General features: G+C 59.2%; 1 protein-coding gene and 1 non-coding gene across 8 annotated transcripts in view; both read left to right on the top strand.

The window, feature by feature from the left end:
* Nucleotides 1–17,782, top strand: part of CAMK2B (calcium/calmodulin dependent protein kinase II beta) — a 100,453-nt gene that overhangs the window by 64,769 nt on the left and 17,902 nt on the right. For 4 of the 7 annotated variants that reach the window (XM_063084418.1, XM_063084422.1, XM_063084439.1 and 1 more), the window contains exons 5-12: nt 3,925–3,990; nt 10,974–11,046; nt 13,712–13,814; nt 13,897–13,980; nt 14,263–14,357; nt 14,560–14,682; nt 15,018–15,101; nt 16,020–16,062. In XM_063084418.1, the coding sequence (XP_062940488.1) occupies nt 3,925–3,990; nt 10,974–11,046; nt 13,712–13,814; nt 13,897–13,980; nt 14,263–14,357; nt 14,560–14,682; nt 15,018–15,101; nt 16,020–16,062 (671 nt within the window). Of the gene's footprint in view, nt 1–3,924; nt 3,991–10,973; nt 11,047–13,711; nt 13,815–13,896; nt 13,981–14,262; nt 14,358–14,559; nt 14,683–15,017; nt 15,102–16,019; nt 16,063–17,047; nt 17,123–17,782 lie in introns of all 7 variants that reach the window. The other 3 variants (XM_063084413.1, XM_063084427.1, XM_063084433.1) reach the window with 1 other exon arrangement.
* On the top strand, nt 6,240–6,313 carry TRNAT-GGU (transfer RNA threonine (anticodon GGU)). The gene has a single exon. It is a non-coding gene; the product is annotated as a tRNA-Thr (tRNA).

Below are 17,782 nucleotides of genomic sequence, written 5' to 3' on the forward strand. Positions count from 1 at the left end.
TCTCCTCACTCTTGACAGCTCCTGCTAAGCAGCACTATATTTAGCTGTCTGTGTCAGTGCTGCTCCAGGACCCTGGGCTGGGCAGGGGCTAGGCCTTGGCCTGCCCCTGTGGCCTCCAGACAGCCGCACAGCCAGAGACATCTGGTGGCGGTGCCATTGCCACAGTTACCTGGATGCCCCCCTCCTCCCATGACTGCCCACGGGCATGCAGGCCGAGCCAAGACAGGACACCTGCATGGAGGCTGCCCTCTCAGCCCTTCCTCCCCCAAATGACAGATTCCCAGTCTGTGGGGCATGCAGGCCTGAGGAGGCCTCTGCCACGTGGGGTCCTCTAGTCAAGAGAGGCTGACACTGTCCCTGTAGGGACTTGGCCACCTCTCGGGTACACCTGTGTGTCCCACAGGACACCACTTCAAATCGCCAGCCAGGGGACCAGGACTGACCTGGGACACAGTGGCCACTGCCCAGCCAAAGCTGTGTCCTGAGATGTTTGTCCCACAGCCCTGGGGATGTGGCAGGCTTGCTGTCACACGTATGTGCCCAGATCCATCTTCACCAGACTCTTTTCCCAGGAAATGGGGAGACCACTGGGCTGAAGTGGCCCTGTCCGGGGCCCCTGGTGGCCAACCGATGGCTGCTTGTGTATCAGGAGCTGAGAAGGGGAGAGAGAATGGTGTGTGTGTGCACATGTATGTGCGTGCGTGCCCACGTGAGGCTCTCTGCTGGCTGGCAGGTGTGGGGAGAAGCTCTGGGGTGGCTGGGAAGAGGACGTTGGCCAGTGAGTCTGGAAGGGCCTGCACGTTCTTCTCCCAAACCTCTGTGGCCCCTGCACCTCACTCATCCTCCAGGGCAGCAGAGGGATGGGGCAGTGGTTTCTGGGATGGGCTGGCATCATCTTCAGGAAGACTTGAGGCCCCTTGGCAGTTTGGGGGCTCCGTGGATTTTGGGGGATTGACAGTATCACCACTCCCCATGCCTGGGAATGTCACAGGGCTAGGGGACTGGGCCTGGGAATAGAAGATCCCACAGACACCGCATGCCCAGAGGAAGGAGGCTCCCATGTCTCCTGAAACTGCAGCCTAGAATCAGCCACGTGTCCCCCGTGGACTAAGGAAAGGAGGGGACATCTGCAGGGCCTCCAAGACTACACCCTTCCTGGGCCAGCACTGAGGCTCCCAAGTCTCTGCAGCAACCCATGTGGGGGTGGAGGCACAAACTCCCTGCCCCGAAGCTCTGAACCACAAGGCGGTCCCAGCCAGGGAGTACCAGGTGCCATTAACCCATCTGCATTTTTCTGAGCACACAGGGCTCCCAAGGGCCTGGTCCTGGCCCAGGTGAGGCTCTCCTCAGAAGGCTCCTCTGAGCTGCTGCCCTGGTCCAAGACCTAGTGGGACTCCGGGTCTACAGAGCCTAATCTGTGAGCCATGCATGCTGAGACCTGAACAGCTAATACATGGTGCTGGGACATGCAGCTCCTTGCCTGGGCTAGAACCAGGATTTGATCCTCCTGCCCCAGGCATGCATGCGTGCACACACATGCACAAACACACTGGCTATGTATACATGCACATGCCCCTCGGGCCTGAGACACACATACATACGTACCTAGACACACCAGCACACATGTACACAAGCACACACATCCACACATGCAAACCAGTGTACATGCATGTGCACAGCTACACAGATGTACACATGTGTGCACACACGTGCACATCATCACACATGTACACATGTGCAAACACAGGCACTCATACAAACTGGTGTACGTGCATGTGAGTTCACAGAGACACACATGTACAAGACACATGTACACAGGCACATGCCAGCATACAGGTGCACACATGCATAGCTGTGTACACAAAAATGTACATAGACATGCATGCACACAGGCACACACCAGCATACATGTGCACACATGCACACACATGTGTGCATACACACTCAGACAGGCTGAGCTCAGGAGCCAGGCCTAGGAAGTCCCCACCTGGACATCATTTAGTTTCCTCATGGTCAGTGGGTGCTAGTCAGTAGCAGAGACGTGGCAGCAGTGAGGAGTGAGAGGAGAGAGGTGCTGAGGTTGGAGGGAGGGTGAGTGGGGCACAGTGCTGGGTGCCGCTGGTGTGTGTTAAGGGACATAGGACAGCAGGGCCAGTCCTGCAACAGAGGCAGAGCCCCCAACCCCAACCCCCATCCAGGACAAAGAATGGGGGATAGGAAAGGGACCCCTGGTCCTTTAATGATCTGCTTCAGGCCAGGGGTGCTGGTGTCTTCTTGGTGCATTTCATCCTCATGTTGCTGTGACTCAGGGAAGGTGGGCACTGCCTGCGCTGAGCCCTGGCCTCCTGTAGGGCAGAGGGGGGCCACAGAGGCTCCTCATCCCAGGGGCTGCTGGGGGGACTCAATGGGATCAGGGCCCGGTTGGTCTGGAGCAGGGGACTGTTAACGCTTAACAATCCTCCTTTGTATTTTCCTCCAACGCTGAGAGGACACCCACCCATGACAGGGCCACCTCTCCAATAGTCCCCACTCCTCTGGGTTGTCCTTGCTGTGGCCCAGCCCTGCCCTGTGTGCTGGGCACAAAAATGAGAAGACCCAAGCCCCGCCTTCCAGAGCTAAAGGGAAAAACTGAAGTGCAGATAGGGAAACCCAGCACCCAGGGCGGTGTAGCCAGGAGCAGGCAGGGAGCTGGAGAGAGGGTAAGGGTGCAGAGGGAGGTGCCCTGGGGCCCCACGCCACCCCTCCATGCAGGGACACAGGAGGTGGGGGCCTCTCAATGAGTCTTCAGCAGACTCAGAAGGGGCTGAGTGGGTGAGGGGCTAGGGCAGTCCCAGAGAGGGCTCTGCCCTGCCCTCCTGGTGTGCATCTGCCCCCTCTACCTTTCTGTTCCACGCCCACATTGCCCAACCCAGGGGACCCTGGGCAGCTCAGACCCCTTCTGGGTTCCCTACAGCAGCTCCTGACCTACAGTTCTGTCCTGACGGTGGAGCCTAATGTCCACTCACAGGGTGGGGACTCAGGGCAGGAGGCTATGCGGCAGACACCTCCCGTCTGGCCCTCATTTCTGCTCCCTACTGGAGATGGGAGCACCTCAAGACCTCGGCCCACCAGGGAGGCCAGACCCAGGCACTGTATCTTCTGGCCCCTCCACTCCTAAGCAAGGGCAACGACTCTGGCCCTGGGGCGGCTTGAGGAGGGGAAACCAGATCTTCTTAGACATGGAGTTAGTGTCCCAAGGCCTGGGTATAGCAGTGCAGAGCTTTGGTGCAAACTCCTGTGCTGCCCACTCTGGGCGAGTCACTCAGAGCTTTGAAACTCAGTCATCTTCTCCATAAATGGAGTATAATAGTGCCCATGTCATGGAATGGTTGTGAGCACTGAAATGTTAAATATCATCATACGTGAGTAAGCAGTGGTTAGCTGTCAGTCCTAGGTGACAATGGTAATAGGGTCAAGATGGTGATGCTGCTGGTGGTGGTGGTGGTGATGATGTTGGTGGTGATGGTGATGATGGTGGTGATGGTGGTGGTGTTGATGGTGATGGTGGTGATGATGGTGTTGATGGTGATGATGGTGATGGTGGTGGTGATGGTGATGATGATGATGGTGTTGATGGTGATGCTGATGATGGTGGTGATGGTAGTGGTGTTGATGGTGATGGTGGTGGTGATGGTGTTGATGATGATCATGGTGTTGATGGTGATGCTGATGATGGTGTTGGTGGTGGTGGTGGTGATGATGGTGTTGATGGTGATGCTGATGATGGTGGTGATGGTGGTGGTGTTGATGGTGATGGTGTTGATGAAGATCATGGTGTTGATGGTGATGATGGTGATGGTGATGGTGGTGGTGGTGGTGGTGGTGATGGAGGTGATGGGGTTTGGGATCTCCAGAATCTGTGACCCCTGTGTGCTTTTCCCACAGGGTTACTGGTGGGGAGCTCTTTGAAGACATCGTGGCCAGAGAGTACTACAGTGAGGCTGATGCCAGGTGGGTGTGGAGCCCTCACACTGTCCTGCCCTGTCTTCCCTCACTTCCTCTCTTATCCCTCACTCAGCCCCACTCCTGCCCCTTCTTCTAACCCGTGCCTATTCCTGTGTGATAGTGTCCTTTCCATGGCCCAGGCACAGGGTTGGCTGAGCAGAAGGTCAGTCTGTCTGCCCAGCTGACAGCCCCACCTAGCCCTGCTGGGAGCTCTCTGAGCAGGCCAAGGAGCAGGGGCAGCTCCTGTGTCCTTGACCAGCACGGGGTTGTGGCCCAGGTAGAGAGTGGCCCATGCCTGCTGCATTTACCTGGGGCCAGAACTGTCCCACAGAGGTGGTGCTGTCCTTGGGGTGGCTGTCGGGGAGGAGAAGGAGACAGTGTGGTCGTGGGTATCCTCTTGCCTTTGCTTGGATGTCTTAGTTCATGGCCCATAATGGGCACCCTTGGCTAACTTCCTCACAGAGATGAGCAGTTTCCAAATGCTTTTCCCAAAGAGATGGGCCAGGAGTCCCTCCCACAGTGTCCAGCTTGAGCTTAAAGCCCAGGGAAGTCAACAACCTGAACTGGTGGCAGCTGGCTGGGAAAAGGGCTGCTGGATCTCCCCCAGGTCCCCTGCAGCCTTGCTCACCCCCACCCTGGGGCAGGAGCAGGAAGCCGTGAGACCTGAAACCTCAGCACAGGCTGAGAGGCCACCTCTTTTCCGCGCCCAGGGGGATGAGGGATGGATAGTCTCAGAGACTGCTGTTTGTGGCATGACTGCTTGGTACCAGATTGAGGGATGGCACATGTCAGCTGGGAGATGACAGCGTTTCTGTCCCTGGAAGGATAGGCCACTTGTGGCGTGTTGTGGAACAGGCCAGATGCCACCATGACGGAGGTGTCACTTGTAGCAGTTCATCTTAGCTCAGGGACAGCTGAGGGCCATCACTCTCTGCCTGCTGGGCTCTGCCCACTGCTGCTCTGCCACAGAGGTGTGCATTGAAAGAAGATAAAAGGCCAACAGTGGCCCTCTCTAGGCAGAAGAGTTATAGGTGATTTTAAATGTTTTATTTTGTCTATTTAAGAACTTATTTTTTAAAAAATTTTATTAATATGTATTTTTTACATTCTAGGATGTTGTAGAGCAGTTGGGAGGGGGAGGGCGGGGAAAGGGGAAGGAAATGGGATGGAGGAAGGAGGAAGGAGTAAGGGTGGGATTGAGGCCTGTGGCACCCCCTTCTTTCCCACAGGGGAGACTGGGGGGCTTCCAGCAGTGGCTTGGTCATTGCCAGGCTGGGTGCAGATGTCAAGGGAGTGTGGCAATAGCCCCCCACCATCCTAGCTCAGGAACCTAGGGCCCTTCTTTGCTGAGGCTTGCTAGTTGTCACTGGGCTGGTTGAGAGTGGCAGGGTTGTGGTCAAGACCCTCGGCCCCCCCACCACCCTGGCTTGGGAGAGCCTGGGGTGCCTGCTGCGGCAGCTCAGTGGTCATCGCTGGGCTGGTTGCTCATACAGTGGGGCGGGGGGGGGCATTGCTGAGGCCCTTGGCCCCCATCCTTGGGGCTGGTTGCAGGTTTTGAGGGGCATGGCTGAGGCCTCCAGCCCTCCCCTCTTTCTGGCTTGGTAGCCCAGGGGATTTCCAGTCCTTTTAGGTGTTAGAGGTGTTCTTTGGTGAAATGAGACCTTTACTAGTTATCAAACTCTGTCTCTGGTTGTGGGTATTTTGTTTTTTCTTTCAATTCTGTGTTGGATTATTTGCTGTTCCCACCACTTAAGCTCTACACTGGAACTAATTTGTTGTCTTTTCTTACTTCTAAAGTGGGGGAACTTCCTGTGGGGATTAGCACTTGAGCTCGGTGGTTGAGCTAAATTGCTGCTTTGCTGCTGATTCCCTGGGGAAGGCTTTTTGTGCAGCTCAGGTTTTAATGGTTGACTTTATAGGTACTTTCGGATCTGGTGAAATCTGGTGCACCTGGGTTGTGTAGAAACCCTGGACTGGGCCTGAGTCTTTTCATCAAACTGCACCCAATGCAATTCTGTATTCCTGACCAGTCTCCTCTGAGTGGTCTTGCACTGATTGGGGGGCAGATCAGCTGTCCTTGCTGTGCCCCAGTGTTCCCAGGGCTCAGGGGCACTGGTTTCTTTTCTAAGGTTCCTTGAGGAAGGACTTTGTATTTTGCGAAACAGCCTGGACGTGGCCTGTCCCCTTGGCATGGAGGATCATGGAGGAAGACGAGGCTTTTCTTTATATTTGACTTATCAGAAAAGCAGAAGGCTGGCTGGTTAGCTCACTTGGGAGAGCGTGGTGCTGGTAACACCAAGGTCAAGGGTTCGGATCCCCTTACCAGCCAGCTGCCAAAATAAAGAAAAGGAAAGTGGGACAGAGCCACCTCCTCCTGCTCTGAAGTGCTGGGTGGGGAGCATCACAGAACACACTGGAGCACGGACTCAAGCCTGAGGAGGGGGCATCTGGCCCACTGGAGCCTCCCACCCACAGAGGGGACCCCACGGCACAGAGTCCTGGCAGTGCCTGGACTGAACACCTCCTGGGTACCACCCTGGGGCCTGGGGCTCCCTGCAGCCCTCTGACAGCCCCCACCCTGCCCACTGTCCCGCCCATAGCCCCTGCTCTGTTCCCTGCCCCCCAGCGCCCTGTCCTCTCTGAGCCCCCCCCCCCCATTCTCAACGTCCTCAGCTCCCGGACCCTCCCCCGCTCTTGTGAATCCTCTCATCCCCCCCTGTGATTTGGGGGTCCTGCCCCAAGTCAGCCTCCCTGAAGCCATGCCCCCTGAGGCCGAGCCTGGAGGAGACCACCCAGGACGGGCTTGGGCCCACGCAGCTCTGGCCACAGGGGTGGAGGGGTCATTGTGCGGCTTTCCTCCACACACCAGGGCGTCAGCCCCTCTGCCCACCACGGGGTGGCCTCAGCCACTTTTTGCTCATTGTCCCAGTCTTTCTCGGTCTGTGTCTCTGATGGCCACACAGCACCCCTCGGGCCCTGGCGGCCTGGCCCAGCAGCAGAAGCCCTACCCGCCTGGCCCTCAGATCCTCTGTCACAGGCCAGGGAGGCACAGAGCTGCCTGGGTGCTGGGGACCCCTGCCCAGGACTGGAGTGGCTTCAGGGTGGGCTCAGGAAGGGAGAAGCTGGGGTTTTCCAGGGTCCTCAGGAGTTTGTCTGGCTCTTCAGGTCCCAGGAGGCTTCACAGGAGCCAATTGTAGTGTGCTGGGAGGGGAGGGCCTGCTGCGCCCCTGCCAGGCATGGTTGCTCCCTGCTCTCACGGCAGGTGTCCCCACTTCTCCCCAGAGGACTCTCTATGTGGAGGGTGCCCCTGGCTGTTTGGGGTCCCTTCAAACTGGTCCAGAAGGGATGGGGCCGGGGCTTCTCCCTGTCCCGCCTGCAGACCCCTGGTCTTGTCTCACACACTCTGCTCCCTCTCTTGGGGGCTGGGGCTCAAGGGGGTTTCTCGGTAGCAAGGCTGAGGAGGGGCAAGCAGCCCAAGTCCTGTGGGGGTGCTGGAATCTGGGCATGATTTTGGAGGCTGAGTGTCGCAGGGGCAGGGGAGGGAATGAGGGAGCCTCCTGGAAAGTCTGCTCCTTGGCTGGTGCCACAGATGCCACCAACCTCAGGTGCCCTCTTTACCTCTCCAAGCCCTGCGCCCTGCCGGCAAGGGGGTCATGTCGGCCTGCATGGGTCTGACCCCTGCGCCCGTGCTTCAACAGCAGTGCCCGCTGGAGGGTCTGCCCGGGAGGCCCTGTGGGTGGTCGCCCCATAGGCACTGCAGGGAACTCATGGCAGGAGCATGGCAGAGGAGCGGGGCTTGGCCTAACCCCAGGGGGAAGCACCGAATGGAGTCAGGGCTGTGCTAAGGCAGAGAGAGGGGACCAGGCGCCAGGCAGGAGTGGGTGTAGCCGCGTGGTCAGAGCCAGTGGGAACGGCGCTGTCCTAATAAGTGCAGGCCTGGCCTGGGCAGGTGTGGTAGTGACTCCAGATGCCTGGCGCTGCTGAAAGTGGAGCATCTGATGATCTCCAATGAGCCGCATCTTGGGAGAAGAAGGGAACGAGACAGGAATTGCTTTTCTGAACTTGTTTCTAACCAAGGACGTTGGAAATCCCTCTTGGGAGGAAGCAGGATTTTAACTTTGGAGTTGGTGAGGAAACTGAGAGCTCTCCATGTCTTTTTTAAAATGGAGAAAGCGAAGTTCAAAACATGTAGAATCTGTTTTTCAAAAACTTTAAAAAGCAATATGGTTCATGAAAGGAAGGTGGAGGGACCCAGTGAGATGCTGACTGTCCCCAGGGGAGACATCAGAGCCCAGACTATGAGAATGACGCCCAGGATGCTGCTTGGGGACAATTCTGACCATAAGAGTGACCTCCTAAACCATTCAGAACATGAAGAAAAGCCCCTAGAGGGATCGGCCCTGCCTGAGGAAGGTGCTCGCTGTTGACAGGTGGAGTTGGCCTCGCCCTCCTGGGCCACGGTCTCACATGGGAACAGGGGAAGAGCTTAGCCAACTCGTTCATGAGCATGGATGTGAAGAGCCTGCAGCCTGTATGACAAGTGGATGGGGGTTAAGGGGGAGGCTTAATTACAGCAACACATGCCAATCCCTGTGAGACCCTCATGGTCACCATGGAGAGGTGTAGCCCAGACACTGGCTCAATAGTCACCGTGTCTCTGGCGTTGGTTTAGGGCCCAGCACTGCCAGGAGGAGAGGTCAAGGAGGACTGGGCATGCTGACTGTGGTGTCGGGAAGGCATCCTTGAGGGGTGACCGCTGGAGGACAGGGGACACGGCACAACCCGGAGCTGCAGCCAGGATTCACGCTGGAGGAAGTGCCCCGAGTCTGGTGCTGCCTCCTGTCCTCAGCATTAGATTGTGAGGTGTGTGTGGTGCAGGCCCAACCCCTGTGGGCCACGTCCAGGGAGGTGGGCCTTACAATGGTCACAGGCTCCACACAAGTCACTCTGCTGGAGAGCATCTGAGGGCAAAGGAAAGGCCAGCCTGCAGGGCTGCAGCAGACCACGGTGATAGGCTGGATGGAAGGGCCAGAGATCTACATCCCTTTCCAAGACAAGCAGGGCCAAGAATGGCCACGGGAGCCGGCCATCCACACTGCGCAGGTGCGCAGGAAGGGGGTCACACTGAGCCCTCATGCATTCCACAGGGTCTGGGAGGACATCTGACCCACTGCCTCAGCCCCACTGGCCTTGGCTTTCCATCCTAGACACTTGTGGGAGGCTGAGCTCTGCCCACTCGAGTGAGGCCCCTCAACCGGCTTGAGTGGGTGAGGCTCACGGGCCTTGCCAGGGACACAGCCAGCTGCTCACAGGGGACTGACACCCTCCAATGTAACAGGTGCCGGGCTCCCTTGGGGACAGATGAGGGTGTCAGACTCCTTACGGTGGCTCGTCACGGGCAAGCTGCAGGGACACAGCCCCTGACAGGAGTGGCAGGAGCTGGAAAGGTGGCCAAGGGGGCTTGGGGAGCAGCTGGACAGTGGGGGAGATGCTTTGGCCAAGGGCAGGAGACCCTAGGGCAGTGAGGGGCTGGAGACCCCAGGGCATGTCAGAGTGGAGATGGGATTGTAGTTCCTGTCCTTGGTGACATTGAAGGGGAGGCACTGAGGGGCTGTCTTCACAGGTGCGGGCCTGGCTTCTCTGAGCCCCACAGACCTTAGGCATCCACCATCCCATTGGGATCTGAGGGCTGGGTTTCTTCAGGGAGGAACCTCGGATTTGCTCTTTAATGCGGTAGCTGGTGGTGTCCAGATGTGGCCAGGAGGTGGGGAGCTGTTTGAGGGAGAGGCTGGACTCCTATGGCCTCTCTGGGTTTGCCATTAGGAAAACAAAGACCACCCCTCCCTCTGATCCTTGGTCACCCCACTGTCCTACCCCACACAGGACCTGGCTGGGATAGGAGGGTCCTGAGGGGCCTACCTGTCCCTTCTGCGCCCCTCCCAGAGGGGCCGTGACTGAGCCTCCGGCAGGTGGGCTTCAGACAGCCTTAGCACAGGCCTCTAGGCCCAGCAGGTGGCCTTGGGGTGGTGGCTGCCATTGCCCTGCAAGGTGGAGCTGTCCCTTAGGGTGGGGCACTGGGTGGGGCCCCAAGAGGCCTATGCCTGGCACCAGGAGCACTTAGGAAGGCAGGCTCAGGCCACAGGGTCTCATGTGTGCAGGGCTGGATGGCCCTGGTCTGATGTGCCCGAAGACAGGTGTCAGGGAAGTGCCTGAGGGCTGCTCTGCCAACACTTCCAGCCAGTCACCTCCTGGGTAGCTCGGGACTTCTGCTGACAGCCTCCCTGCCTGCCAGAGGAAGGGCTGCAGGGAAGCTGTCTGTGCTCAGGAGACCCAGCCGTGCACACAGGGCCCCGCGGGCCCCTCAAAACCCCAGAGCTGAGCTAGATGCCCCCAGTGTTGCCTGAGCTGAGCGGTCCCACCCTGACGCCACTAGCCAGTGTGGAAGTTTAAATTCAGTTTATTTAAGTGAAATAGCGCAAGCACTAGCGCACTGTTCCTGCTCCAGAGCAGAGTGGGGTCCTGGTGCCTGGGGCTCGCCACACACCACGGCATCCACCTGCCCCTGCCTTGGCCCTTCCCTGCCTTGGTTCCCTACCCCATGCCCACCCCCTCACCACAGCCTGCCCTGCAGGGTACAGACTCAACTTGGCCTCCCTCCCAAGGGTGCCCAGCTTAGGGTCAGGCTTGGCCAACATGAGCCTGGGAAGAGGGTGCACTGGGAAAAGTCCCTTCCGTGGGCCTGGCCTTGCCTCCCCATCACATGTGGGCCCCTTGTGAAGGCAGGGCCAGGGCCGGCGGCGGAGCCTCAAAGCCCTCTCCTGGCCAGGACCTCCTTTCCCCTTGGTTCCCTATGTCCTCCTTGTCCCCCAGGCTGGGGACCGCAGCCAGTACCATATAGCACATCACCATCACCACCCATGCCTCCTCTCGCTGTTCCCCCAGCCTTACCCCGGGGGCGATTCCCACTAACCACCTGCTGTTTGCCACAGTCACTGCATCCAGCAGATCCTGGAGGCCGTTCTCCATTGTCACCAAATGGGGGTCGTCCACAGAGATCTCAAGGTGAGTCCCCATGCCACTCTGTGCATGTATACATGTGGGTGTGCATGTGAGTCCACAAATGTGTTATGGGCTCTGTGTGCACACATGTACAGCCATGCGCACGAGGATGGGCGTGTGTGTGCATGCTTGTGCACATGTGTGTGCATGATGTGTGTGTGCTCATATGGATGTGTGTACATGTGCATGTGTGTGCACATGTGTGGGGGGTGTCTGCACATGTCCCTCCCAATGCCTCCAGGCCTCCAGGGCTGGTGGGGGGTGCAGTCCAGAAATCAGCCTGTTAACAAACGTGCACTCAGGGTCTCACTTTCTGGGCTCCCACCAAATAGTGTCCCTGGTCGGTGGGGACACAGATGGCAGAGGGCTGGTGCCACTGGGAGCAGGGTGGCAAGAGCAGGCCTCACCTGGCTCTGCCGAGTCCTCCCAACCCTTTCTCCAAGTCTCTGCTGCCCACAGTTCAGCTCTCAGCAAAGAAGTTCTGGGTTCTGTTCAAAAGATTTGGTCACCCCCCAGGGCGCAGAGTGGCTGGGGCCTCTCAGAAGCCATCTTCCCTCTCTCCTCCTCCCTTCCCTTCCTTCCTTCCTTCCAATGCCCTGTCCTCCTCCTTCAACCGCATCTTCTCCAAGCCTTGGCTGAGCCAATTTCATTTCTCTGAGTGGGCAGTGTGGACCCTGGGCCTGTCACCCTGCTGGAGTTTAACACCAAACTTCCTGTGGGCATTTGTGCTGAATGGGGGTCACACACTTCCTTAGGCCATTGATGAGGGGGCTGGTGTTTGCAGCTGTTCTGGGGAAGGTGTCTCTCTGGTGCCCCTCCACATGTCCCCACTGCCTCCTCCCTCTCCTCTGCATGTCCCAAGGGTCCTGCTCTGTCTTATTGGAGTCAGCCTCCCTCAGGGGCCCTGGGTTGGTGCAGGGACTCAGAGGTTCTGCTGTGAGGGGGCATGGACACTTTGTTTCCCTACCCAGCCATTGATCTGGTTAACGTTGAGGCCAAGACAGAGAAGTGGAGGCCAGTGCTCTCCCCTCCTCAGTTCAGGGGGCAATCCTTGCTGTGGCCTCCCACATCATCAAAGGGGACAGAATGTGCCTCCTCTCCTGGAGAGAAATCCCACCATCTGATTGAGACAGCCCCAGAAGTGGTGCCATTGTGGGGTACCTGTCACCACCTGGAGGATGGTGGCAGAGACAGATGGTCAGGTCCCTCTCAGGGGGACTGGGAGGGGCCAGCATGGAGCCTGGAGGCAGAGACACAAATGTGCAGCCCAGCAGGGGTGGACCCACACACACCTCCTTGCCCAGTGCTTCCTCGGCCAATCACTTAATGCTCCTTCTCCACGGGAAGAAATATCATGGTGTCTGCTCTGCACAGCCTCTTTCCCTCCTTCCAGGCTTCCAATGTGGGTGTGCAAGAAGCTTGGGGCCCCCTGCCCTGCTCACGTCAGCCAAATCAAGGGGTCCCAGGGACTCTAGGTCGATGCCTGGTGGGCAGGGACACAGTGCTCCAGCCTTGAGGCAGGGAGGTTGAAGCAAGGGACAAGAGGGCAGGAGGCCTTGTCCCCTCCTACTCTATAGGGCCCTCGGAGGAAGCTCTGGGTTTCTGCTGTGTGGGGTCTGAGGATTGCCAGAGCTGGAGCCCTCACAGCTCAGGAGAATACAGATCTTCCCACACAGGGTTAGCGTATTCTCACATCGAGTGGCTCATCAAGCTGCAGGGTGGTGCGTGCAGTGGATGAATTGCCAGGGCTTCCCGAAGGGAAGGGCGCGGGAGGCTGGTGGGGATCTGAGGGCTCTCGGGCGCCTCCTGGTGGTCAGAGGTGAGAAAAGCCACAGCTGTGGGCTCCCTGGTTGGCACTGGCCACCGTGGGGATGGGCCAGAGCCCTGTGGGTTTGGAGGCTGGACAGGACGGTCCCCGGGGATGCAGCAGCTAAGACCTTCTCAGATTCAAGTGCCCCCAGTCTGAGGACAGCAGCCTACCTGGCCTCTCCTGCATAGGGAAAAAATGTCCTTCCAGCCTGAGTAAGGGTGCTGCCACCTGAAAGGCCTGAGCAGCCTTTCCTCACCTGGGGGTGCCCGACAGGCAGGCGGTCAGAGCCGGGACCTCCTTTCTGCCCTGTGTGGAGGGGCTGACCAGGGCTGGGTGAGACTGGGTGGGTGGACGTCCTGGGCTGCCCCGGGCACTGGGGCCCCTGAGTGTTCCTCTTTGGCCTTTGGGAGTCACTGTCTCAGCAAGAAGTGCCTGAACCTCCCAGTAGCCCCACCACCACCACTGTTGTAGCCCCTCTGCCAATGGGAGTCCCAGGACCCTGGGAGCCCCCTGCAGCCTCCCATATGGCCTGCCCCAGGGCTGTGGGGAACATCGTGGTTGCTTGTAAGGGTGAGCTCAAGGTTTTGGTTCAAGTGGCCCCCTAGATCCCCATTCTGAGGTGCAGGGGATCCAAGCTTGGGCTGAGAGCCAACTCCCTCTGAAAGGCCAGGACTTGTGGGATGCAGACCTAGGGCCCGTGACTTAGCTGTACCCCGGGGATGCCCACATGGTAGGGAGTCAGATCTGTACATCCCCTCCTGCAAACTGCTGTCCTCTGTTTTGTAACACCCCCTCCCCCACTGTAAACCTCCCCTCTGGGTGTAAACAATGTGCCCTGGTGCTGGTCGCCTCCTGCAGCCGGAGAACCTGCTCCTGGCCAGCAAGTGCAAGGGTGCTGCGGTGAAGCTGGCAGACTTTGGCCTGGCTATCGAGGTGCAGGGGGACCAGCAGGCATGGTTTGGTGAGTGCCTGAGGGTGGGGGGGATGCCCGCGGCCCCTCAGGGCCCCTCATAGCCCCTCATAGTCCCATCCCCTCTTGCTAGGGTTTGCAGGCACACCAGGCTACCTGTCCCCTGAGGTTCTTCGCAAGGAGGCCTATGGCAAGCCCGTGGACATCTGGGCATGTGGTGAGACCCAACGGGCCACTTGGCAGGGCTGCCTCCTTGGGCAGGGGTCTCCTTCCATGCGGGGGTGGGGGAGCAGCAGGGAGCTGGGCTCAGGCTGCCCATGAGTGGTTGGGAGTGGGTAGGGGGCTGTTTGTGCCATCTGCCCACATGTCTGCTGCACCAGGGTGGAGGCACAGGAATGCTGAGGACCCCAGTGCTCTCGGGGGCCATGGGGTGCAGGGCATGGGCTGCATGGTAGGCAGCCTCCTGGTGTGGCTGCAGCCCTCATGGCCCCGTCCGCAGGGGTGATCCTGTACATCCTGCTGGTGGGGTACCCGCCCTTCTGGGACGAGGACCAGCATAAGCTGTATCAGCAGATTAAGGCTGGAGCCTATGACGTGAGTGCCCTGGGACCCCGTTTGGACTGCTACCCTCCCCAGGGCAGCCTGGGAAGAGACTGGGAGTGGGGAAGCCCTATGTGTGGCCAAGTGCTGGGTCCTGCTCTCCCAGATTCGTGGCAGGGGATGAAACCCCATGGAGAATTCCAGCCCCTGCCTAGGTGGGGGCTTCAGACCCGGCCTGGGTTGTTTCCTTCTGTAGTTCCCATCCCCTGAGTGGGACACCGTCACTCCTGAAGCCAAAAACCTCATCAACCAGATGTTGACCATCAACCCTGCCAAGCGCATCACGGCCCATGAGGCCCTGAAGCACCCGTGGGTCTGCGTAAGTCATCCTGGTGCCCTCTCGGGGGGGCTCCTGGTGGAGGGGCCTGGGATCACTTCCTTGTCGAGGTCCCTGGGATGGCCTTGTAAAGATGGCATTGGAAGGTAGAGGAGGCCCCTTCCTCCTGACCACAGTCCTGCCTGTGAGGGGACAAGGCTTGAAGTCACAGGCAGGTGGGGACAGGTGGCCTCTCATCGTGGTGGTGGCTGTTGCTCTCAGCACATGGTGGGCCCTGGGGTGCTGCAAGCCCTGCTTCCCTGGGCCTCTCCCCTGACCCTCCGCTCCTTTGAGCCCCCTCAGGGGCACAGCTGATGCCCCGGCCCCTCTCCCCACAGCAACGTTCCACGGTGGCCTCCATGATGCACAGACAGGAGACAGTGGAGTGTCTGAAAAAATTCAATGCCAGGAGGAAGCTCAAGGTAAGGCCCCAGCCCCAGCCACTGGCACTCTGTATCCCTACGGCACCCAGTGCTGGAAGGGGTGGTCTGGAGGCTCGAGGCAGGCCCCACAGGAGAAGGAGGTGAGGTCTGAGCTGCCCTGGGACTGGCCTGTTTGTCGAGTAAACTCAGTCCCACCATGGGAACTAGCCAAGGGTGCCCTGGGGCCACATGGAGGGGCCATCCTGAGGTGTGTCCTGCAGGCCCTACACCTGGGGCTCCTGCAGGCGGGACATGCCCTCTATAAGTCATGCTCTCTTTAGTGCGAGCGAATCCAGAAGCTTCTGGCCCAGAGCAGGTTTGGTAAGAAGAGAAGAGCTGAGCTCTGGTCCTGGGTGGGCAGGGGGAGTTCAGGGAGGGAGGTGGGCACTAGCAGGCTGCCTGACCTGCTGCACTGGCAGGACTGGTGCTGATGGTCACTGTGGGGTACGAGTCGGCTGTCGCCCTAGGCTGCTGGGTGCTGAGGGTGAGGGTGTGGCCTGGACCTGGGGGCCCATTGCCCGACTGCCCTCCTCTGGTCTCTGAGCCTTTCTCCCCGAAGCCCCGAGGGCAGCCCCCAACGGCTCTGGGCCTGTCATGGAAAGGAGGGGCAGTGGGCGAGCCAGACCGCAGAGGAGCTGCTGTGGCGATTAGTGGTCCTGGTGACCCCTGAGGCTTGGGGTTCTTGAAGCACTTAGATGCTGTGGTTGGTTGGCAGGTTGAGTATCCAAGGCATGTTTTAATTCTGGAAACAGGTGATCTGTGTGTGCAGCTCTGGGTTCCCGGAGCGCTCACCTCTCTGGAAGTCTGTGATGAGTCCTGCCAGGCACCCCTGGCGCTGAGCGTCTGAGTGGGTGGGTGGGAGGGGTCTTCTGGCCAGAAGCCAATGGGACGGTCCTGGCTTTATCTGTCTCTCCCCAGGGGGCCATCCTCACCACCATGCTGGCCACACGGAATTTCTCAGGTGAGACACTCTTCTCCAGGGAGGACTCCCCTGCAGGACTGCGACAGGAGGCTCCTCCTTTCTCGCCAGCCCTTTGGCCCCTCCACAGCCGCTGGCCCACGCCTGGCCTCGGTCCTCAGCTCTGAGACCCCTGCTGTCCACCTGGCCTGGCTGGTCTCCCTCATCGGGCAGCCCCAGCCCCTTTGTGTTGGGTCTGTGTCCCCTTCTTTGACATCCCGAGTGTCTATGCGGCCCACTGCCCGGGCTGCACGGCGTGTGTGTCTGTCCAGGCATTTGTCGGGCATCTCTGTGGCCTCTTCGTTGTTTTGAAAGCTCTGAGCACCGTGTTGTGTGCAGGAGGCGGGCAGAGGGTGTGGGCTGAGTCTGAGTCGGCACAGGAGGCTCTGGGGACCTCCCTGCTGAGTTCTGGATGAGAGGTCACTCAGGGTGGGTGGTGGGGGGAGCAAGGTCTCCAGGGGTCTCTTAGAGACCCCTGAGGCCCAGGGCGCTGGCAGGCCCACCTGGCACAGGGGTGGCATTAGTCCTAGAGTAGAGCTGGTGGCCCCAGCGCTCAGACAGCTGTGCTGTGGCTTCTCGTCGTCGACTCTCCATGTGCGGGCGTCTGTGGTTGTCTTGTCCGTTCGCATCTGGCACCCCCATCCCCCCATCCTGTTACTTTGGCTGTGACACTGCACCGCTGAGAAGGGCGCCAGTGGTCACACCAACTCTAATAGGACTATCTGTCTGTGGCGTGCCTGCCACGCCACGGTGGCACGAGAAGCCCCCGCTGGGGTTTTCTAAGGAGAAAGGAGGCAAACGCTTTTCAATGTCAATCAGTCCAATCTTGTTTTCACTCTCCTGAAAAAAGGATTCTGGAACCATCCATCACCTAAACTTTAACTCTAATCTTCTTCTGCTTCCTTTGTCTCTTTTCTCCCCTTACCTCCCCTGCCCTCGTCTGTGTCCGCCTGCCTCCCCTTCCCCTCGTCTCTCCTGGTGCTAACAGTGGGCAGACAGACCACCGCTCCAGCCACAATGTCCACCGCGGCCTCCGGCACCACCATGGGGCTGGTGGAACAAGGTAGATGCGTCTTGACCAGTGTCACCCGCTCCCACCTGTCCCTCCCGTCGGCATGCAGCCCCCTGCTGCACAAAGCCACTGGCCAGGCCTCCAGAGCCACCCCTGAGGCCACCAGGCCCCCGGGAGCCCCTGCTCCCGCCATGGTCACATCCCAGCAGAGCACCCTGAAGGCAGGAGGAAGCCCCCCAGTCTCCTTGCCTAAAAGAAGAGGCACTGGGCTAGGTGACCCCTGGGCCTCACCAAGACCCAGGTGCATTTGGCTGAGACCCCCTTGTCCTGGTCCCCGAGGTCTGGGGGTCTGGAGACCCCTGTTCAGAATGGCCTTGGCCTTGCCAGTAGTCTCTGGGCCTGCTGCTGGGGGGTTTGAATCCTGAAAGGGGGCTGTTGGGGAGCTGCGTCTGAGACGCTGCCCCAAGAGAGCCTGTGGGGCTCAGTCCCCTGTGTGCAGATGCCCTCGCCCCTGGGGACCTGCACGGAGCCGGTGGTCTGTGATGCTGAGGCCCACATATGCATGTCTGCCTGTGAGTCCCCTAGGACAGGCTGCTCTGGAGCCAGAGGCTCAGGCCTCTGAAGTGACTTTGAGTCCAGCTCTTGGTTTCTTTCTACCAGGTCCTCCTCACCTAGCCCCACACTCCATGAGGGGAGAAGGCCAGTTCCATC

Source organism: Cynocephalus volans, chromosome 2 (assembly GCF_027409185.1).
Source record: "Cynocephalus volans isolate mCynVol1 chromosome 2, mCynVol1.pri, whole genome shotgun sequence".
NCBI lineage: Eukaryota > Metazoa > Chordata > Mammalia > Dermoptera > Cynocephalidae > Cynocephalus > Cynocephalus volans.